This window comes from Piliocolobus tephrosceles, chromosome 7, assembly GCF_002776525.5.
Source record: "Piliocolobus tephrosceles isolate RC106 chromosome 7, ASM277652v3, whole genome shotgun sequence".
Lineage (NCBI taxonomy): Eukaryota > Metazoa > Chordata > Mammalia > Primates > Cercopithecidae > Piliocolobus > Piliocolobus tephrosceles.
In genome coordinates this window covers 111,367,806-111,375,522 of record NC_045440.1, presented here as the reverse complement: position 1 = coordinate 111,375,522, position 7,717 = coordinate 111,367,806, and the positions used below count along the sequence as shown (strand labels likewise).

At 36.5% G+C, this 7,717-nt stretch overlaps 1 protein-coding gene across 3 annotated transcripts in view; it reads left to right on the top strand.

The window, feature by feature from the left end:
• The window catches only part of RSPO2 (R-spondin 2), a 184,391-nt gene that overhangs the window by 86,237 nt on the left and 90,437 nt on the right, over positions 1–7,717 (top strand). For 2 of the 3 annotated variants that reach the window (XM_023223272.1, XM_023223290.1), the window contains one exon: positions 2,063–2,251. The exons of the other annotated variant lie outside the window; for it this stretch is intronic. In XM_023223272.1, the coding sequence (XP_023079040.1) occupies positions 2,063–2,251 (189 nt within the window). The remainder of the gene's footprint in view (positions 1–2,062; positions 2,252–7,717) is intronic. 3 annotated transcript variants of the gene reach the window in all.

Below are 7,717 nucleotides of genomic sequence, written 5' to 3'. Positions count from 1 at the left end.
CTTCCTTCCTTCCTTCCTTCCTTCCTTCCTTCCTTCCTTCCTTCCTTTTTTTTTTGAGATGGAGTTTCGTTCTTGTTGCGCAGCCTGGAATGCAATGGTGCAATCTTGGCTCACCGCAACCTCTGCCTCCCAAGTTCAGGCAATTCTCCTGCCTCAGACTCCCAGGTAGCTGGGATTACAGGCATTTGTCACTATGCCTAGCTAATTTTGTATTTTGTTTGTTTGTTTATTTATTTATTTTTTTGTAGAGCTGGGGTTTCTCCATGTTGGTCAGGCTGATTTTGAACTCCTGACCTCAGGAGATCCACCTGCCTTGGCCTCCCAAAGTGCTAGGATTACAGGCATGAGCCACCACACCCAGCCCTCCATTGCTTGTTTTTGTCAGGTTTGTCAAAGCTCAGACAGTTGTAGTTGTGTGGTCTTGCTTCTGGGTACTGTATTCTGTTCCATTGACCTATCTGTTCTTGGAGCAGTACCATGCTGTTTTGGCTACTGTAGCTCTGTAGTATAGTTTGAAGTCGGGTAGCATGATGCCTCCAGCTTTGTTATTTTTGCTTATTATTGCCTTGGCTCTTTGGGCTCTATTTTGGTTCCATGTGAATTTTAACATAGTTTTTTCCAGTTATGTGAAAAATGTCAATGGTACTTTAATGGAAATAGCATTAAATCTACAAATTGTTTTGGGCAGTATGGCTATTTTAATACAGTTTATTCTTCTATCCATGAGCATAGAATGTTTTTCTATTTGTTTGTGTCATCTCTGATTTCTTGGGTAGTGTTACGTTGTTCTCTTGATAGAGATCTTTCATCTCGTTAGTTACCTGCATTCCTGGTTATTTTATTCTTCTTGTGGCAATCGTGAATGAGAGTTTGTTTGTGATTTGACTCTTGGCTTGACTGTTGTTGGTGTGTAGGAGTGCTAGTGATTTTTGCATGTTGATTTTGTATCCTGAGACTTTGCTGAAGTTGCCTCTCTGCTTAAGGTGTGTTTTATTCATTCTCTTTATTCTTTCCTTCTGTAGAAACTACTAATCATGTATTTGAATGTTTTTGTTTTTTTCTTACATGCTTAGTACCTTTTTATCTTGTTTTGTGATACAGTTCTTTAAAAGTGTTTTTGGTTATGTCATTTTCTTCTACCATACAAGTTGTCCATAGAATTTTTTTGTGAAGTTTTAGAATTTTCATTTCATTATAATGTGCATATTCTTGCTTTTTCCCATGTGATTTCTAGTTATCCCTTTATCTCTTCAGATACTCTCTAGATACTTATTTTAAAGGCTCCTTCAGAATGTCCTTATTTCTGGTTTTTTAGGTGTGAAGTTTTCTTGTTGCTGATATTGATGACTGTTTCTCATGAAGGTTTACTTGCTCATGTGATTTGTTCATTTTGATGTTAAGGTAGCATTTCATGGAAGTCCAGGTCTCAGGACTGTAGAAAATGTCTAGAGAGTAGTTCTATATTTATTTTTTCTTTCTGGGTTTTCCTGGATCTGGACAAATTCTTATTTTAACTTGTCAACACCATATAGACCCCATACTACAATGATAATTTTAATTTGGATCCCAGTCTTGTGGACTTGGTGTTCTTATGTCTCATGAATTTTATTTTCTCTTGTGCTTACCTGCTGTGTCCTCCCAAGCTAGGGTCAGAATCCTCTGCTCTGGCCAGTTAGGGCAGGGGGTCATGGACAAACAGCCCTCTTGACTCCGTCTACATAAAAGGAGCTAAGTGCCAGATCTTCGCATAAATATTTCTTGGCCTGGGTTGAGGACCTTGCCCTAAATTTTACCTCTGTCTGGTCTGACATTCCCATGAGCCATTCAGCTTTAGCTTCTGGACTCAACTCTGCCTCTGAGATTCCTCTTTGTTTCTAAGTTTGGTTGTGTATTAACCACTTGGGTGGGGGAGGTAGAGACACGAAGGGCAGGGATATTTTATTTAGTATTTCTATGTGAGTATAGCAGAAAGAAAAGAAACAGTTGTCTTTTCAGCAGGGTGTATTTATCAAAAGTCTGATTATACTCATAATTAAACACAATTTTTGTTTTTCTTTTACAGCTAGTTATGTATCAAATCCCATTTGCAAGGGTTGTCTGTCTTGTTCAAAGGACAATGGGTGCAGCCGATGTCAACAGAAGTTGTTCTTCTTCCTTCGAAGAGAAGGGATGCGCCAATATGGAGAGTGCCTGCATTCCTGCCCATCTGGGTACTATGGACACCGAGCCCCAGATATGAACAGATGCGCAAGTGAGCATTTGGCTTTGTCTATCCTGTATTGCTGGATATGCAACTTAGGAGAGGAGCTAAGTTGAAGATTTTGACTGATTTTTTTTTAAAAAATGTAATAGATGATAGAAATAGTTTAAGCTTGCTGGGTGTGGTGGGTCATGCCTGTAATCCCAGCACTTTGGGAGGCCAAGGTGGGTGGATCATTTGAGGCCAGGAGTTGGAGACCAGTCTGGCCAACATGGGGAAATCCCCATATCTATAAAAATACAAAAATTAGCCAGGCATGGTGGTACAGACCTGTAATCCCAGCTACTGGGATGGCTGAGGCACCAGAATCACTTGAACCTGGGAGGTAGAGGTTGCAGTGAGCTGCGGTAGCACCGCTGTGCTCTAGCGTGGGCAACAGAGTGAGATGTCATCTGAAAAAAAAGAAAAAAAAAGAAAAGTTTAAGCTCAAACTTGCAAAACATGAGTGTGGTAGGATAAGAGCACTTTTACTTTGTTTTGTATAGAACTGTAAGACACAATCACACATACACACTTTATTTTAGATTATGTAAGCAGTTTTTTAATCACAAGGATCTCAAGCACAATCTTGTTTGACAGATTTTTGTAAAGAGTACTTAGTGCTTATAAAAGAACAAACCATAAAGGAATTTAAGTACTTTATGCTGAGAACAATCTCTCTGGTTTACCAATTTCTATAGCTTCTTTTTCTCTTTTTATGTGAGTTGGCAATCCTTCACTAGTCTAACCTGCAATTAAACATATGGTAACGGTGGTTTCTTTAAGTAGCATTACTGATGTAACTAAAATGTTTAGGTTATTTTAAAGTAATCTAAGGTATAAGTTTAACAACTATTTTAAAAAGTTTAAGGAATGGCATTTTTTACATAGAAATGAGGGTGCAGTTTTTCATCTTTTAATCCAAAAGTCACTTACAGAATGAGTGTCATCTTCTAGGTCAGCCATAGAAATTGTGGTTTAAAAAAGTAAATGAGATACCAAAGGAACATCCCTTTCTTTAAGGAACTCAAATTTTAGGGGATAGAAAGGATAAGAACAAGAGGACCACAGAATAAAATGACAAATGGTAAACAGGTTATTCATAATTTAATATATTAAGTGCTATTTCAGTAATCATTAAATAACTCTCATATATATGTATATATGAGATAACTAAATCTCATATTTCTGAGGGTGATTTAATGATCTCCCATTAACACACTGTGTATGTGACTATTCAGGCAAGACAGTCTTTAGGTGAGAAGAATTTGAATTACATCATCCAAGGACAATATTATTTTGGAAGGTGGCAGAACTAATGGGGGCTGGTTAAATAAATTTAGAAAGAAGGATTCACATATATGTAAAAATAATGTGTTTGGGGAACAAGAACTCTCACCTGCAGTGTTATTTGGCATTTTGGCAATGCAGTTCTCTGTTTCATGGGACCTGTCCTACATTGCTGGACGTTTAGTGTCCTTGGTCCCTGCCCATTAAATGTCCTTTGTGTCTTCAAACTACTGTTATAAGCAAACATGTCCCCAAACATTTTTAAGCACTTCCTGGAAGAGCAGTACGGTAGCTGGATGAAAACCATTGAAGTGCCTGTGCCTAGTGGGAGGTGTGGTTGAAATTGAGGATGGAAAAGGAGGCTGCAGTGCAACTGATAAAGGTGTTGCCTGCCAGGCTAAGAAGTCTTGGTGTTATCTGAGGTACTGAGTATCTAAAGATATTGCTTTAAGATAATTCTAGCAGAAGTGAGGGAGATGAACTGGAGAGGAACAAAAAGTAGAGGAAGGCAATTGTAATGAATACAGATTAGAAATCTTGTTCTGATGATTTTTTTGTGGGTAATGAATTGCAGAGGCTTTAAAAATAGAACCAGTGGGGCCTGGTAACTACCTGGACAGGGCTAAGAGAAACAATCAAACTTGATCGTAAGGTTTTCTAGCTAAGGTACTGGATGAGGTTATGTCATTAGCAGAGTTGGAAATATTTAGGCTTAGAGGAAACTTGGATCTACCTTCATTTCATGGAATTGTTTGGATTAACATTTAAAGGAAACAACTCCCCACCAGTTAATAGACTGGCTTGCAAATTGTTTGCAAGTATGAATTTTGTTCTTAAGGGATATGATTTAGGCTACCTGATAGTTTATCTCTCATAGTTTATAAACTTCCAGAAGGAGATTGGGTCCACCTTGGAAAGGATTCCTGTTCAGATTGCTTTAGACTACCTATGGGGGGATGGTTTGAGTCCACAACTTTATTCTTTATGCTTGTCATTCCAGACTACCAGTGCACAAGGAAGACAAGGCAAGAGTGTAGATGGATAGAGGCATTTATTCCAAGTTCTAGAGCTAGCATTGTGTGTACTGTATATGGACAATACGCTGGCTATATAATGTATTACTAAATGTGGGACACTGGGAAGTGAAAGGGGCTGTCATTAACAACTATGCAGGGAGATTGGATGTAAACCAGGACCATCCTGTGCAAACTGGTGTGAATGGTCACCTCAGCAATACTTTGTAGTATATGAGTGGAGTCTTCCTTAGAGAGATACTCTCAGGCAGGAGTTAATAGCACATTTTGGCTTAGTTTTCTTTTCTCAGAAATGGAAAGGAGAGCAGTGACTGGAAATCAGCCTTAGAAAGAAAATCTGCGTATGAGAAAGGGTTTGCTATGGATAGACTTCTTGTAAGTGAATACAATCAATGTTGGAGTTTACTGACCTAGAGGAAATCGTTACCTGGTACAGGCAGGAAGTGCTATTAACAAGACCCCATTGGAGCAAAGTGAAAAATGGAAAATTATTTCTTATCGGTATATGACTTTGGATAATCATGTTTCTTTCATACCAATTATTTGCTCTTTTTCATGACTACTTTGCATATATTGCATCGATATTTATATTTTGTTCAGGGGATGAGAAAGATTTAAATTGGAAAAGCTGTCACAGACTTAGAATTTGAGATCATATCTACTTTTCACTTCCTTAAAAGATTATTCCTCAATAGTAGAAAAGAAAATTATACTTTTAGCAATAGTAGCCTAAAAAATCTTGTAAGTGAAACTTGCTCATCTGTTTCCTAATCACTAGAGTGTGATTTCCAATGTAAATTGATCTCCTTCTTTTGAAGGAAGATTTGCTCTCTCTGAAAAGTTGTCTGAGGTTGGCTTCTTGGTACACATAGTATGAAGCTTATAAAATTCAACCACACTTATGGAAACCAATCCAACCACTATCTGAGTAATTCTGTAAATATATGTACTAACAGACACTAGAAGCTGCCATTGTCCCTGATACTATGTTAGATGTTATTTCATTCATATTTTTCTCATTCATTAATGAAACCATTTACATAAAACTTTATTTTTTAAATTGTTCTACATAGTCCTTGCAGAAAGCTTAGAAAAGTACCTAGGCCTAAAAAAAGCAAAAGCAAACACTTCTCTCAAAGATAACAACAGTTAACAAAAGATAACAGTTGACAAAAGGTAACAAAAACCATTTCATCTTCTGTTCTTGACATTTTTGTTTCTATGAGTATTTGTCGTTTTCCTCACCTTACAAATGTGTCATTGTGTTTTGTAACTTGTTTTAATGAATTATGAACATATTTTCATGCCATTAAATATGGCTGCAAATATTCTACTGAATGGTTACATTTAGTTAATTGCCTATTGAAAATTTGGTTTTAATTTTTCATGATTATAAGTAGTTCTGTGAAAAATATCCTTATACATAAATTCTTGCTCTCTCATACACATTTTTACACATTTGCCTGGTTTATTTTTATAAGATGAACGTTTAAACATATGTTTTAAAGATATATATTGACAAATGAATTTCTAGAAAAGTTGTATCAGTTTACATCTTCACTAACAGTGGACATTTTCGCTTGCATCTCTCCGGTTATTAATAACAAGGATAAAACTGCATTTTTGTCTTAATATGCTTTTTCTTTGATACAGATGAAGCTGAACATGTATTTGTCACTTGAATATTGGCATTGTAGGATGTTTACCAGAATCACTGCCCCCCTTTTTTTCTATTTGCACAACTGTCATGTTTTTAGTTATTAAAAAATAAACTTTTTGAAGTATCATGCAGAAATAAATTCACAAATAATAAATGGAGTGATTAATGAACTATTACAAAATAGATACATTTAACTCCCACTGATGTCAAGAAAGAATGTTAGTACTACCCACCCACTAACTTCCCATTCACTACTGTCTTCTCCTTTGTCATAACTACTATTTTGAGTTGTAAATAAAACACATATAAAACATTATTCATGGCAACACTATTTATTCTAATTACAGCTTGGAAACAACTCAAATGTCCAAACAGTACAATACCTAAAAAATACAGTATATTAATATTGACATTGAACAGAAAGCAAGGAAAAGCCAGGGGAGGAGGCTATGACCAAGTCACTAGGAAAACAGAGAGGATGATGTCCCAGAAGCAGAAGTGGGAAGACTTGAGAAGAAGCAAGTGGTCAATATTAATGTTGCACTGTTTAAACAGTAGAGCGCTGACCTTCATGTGAGCCATTTCATCGTTTTTGTTGGGGCACTATCCTGATTGCTATGGTTTGGGGAGCACATGGAGTCATAGGAAAGCAGCCAGTGATTATACCACTCGTTCTCTTCTTCCTCTAAGTATATTTCAAAAGAGTATCTGATCACTGGAAGGCTCACATAGATGGGGAAGCTGGGGTGTGTGTGTGTGAGTGTGTGTGTGTGTCTGTGAGTGACAGGAGACATGACTAGGAAAGAGCAAGGTGAGGAGGATAGACAAAAAATAATGAAGAAACAAGATCACTGAAGGGACAGAAGAGTCCAAAACATAGGTGGGGAAATTAGCCTTCGAAGACATCTATTCAGCAATTTATGAAGTATCTACCTCATGTCAATCAAGGATAGAGATTCTTTTATGTCAAGTACCAGGAAGGTATCAGAAATATGCTGAAATTAAGGAAAAAGTAGCAGTCAACTTTTTTTAACCTCCAAATTTATGTATAAGAAAACAATATACTTTTGCCAGAAGTAGTATTTTGAAAAATCATCTGTAAACAAATACGGAAATGAGATCTTTTATAATTCTGGATCCATGAATTTGCTACATTTCGACTATTTCTGCTACGTTTTATGATTCTATCCTTGTTTTGACATTTTGTGAAATATGTATTTAGGCTAAGAGAAAACTACATTTTGTTTCCTGTTTTTCTTTCTTTCCTTCCTTTTTGTTGTTTTTGTTGTTGTTGCACAGTCATAGCTCACTGAAGCCTCAATCCCTTCTGTGCTGAAGGGATCCTCCCCCTACAGCCTCCCCAGTAGCTAAGACTACAGGCATGCGCCACTATAGGCAGCTAATTTTTTTAAAAATATATTTTTAGAGATGCTTGGCTGCTATTTTATTTATTTATTTATTTATTTATTTATTTATTTATTTATTTATTTATTT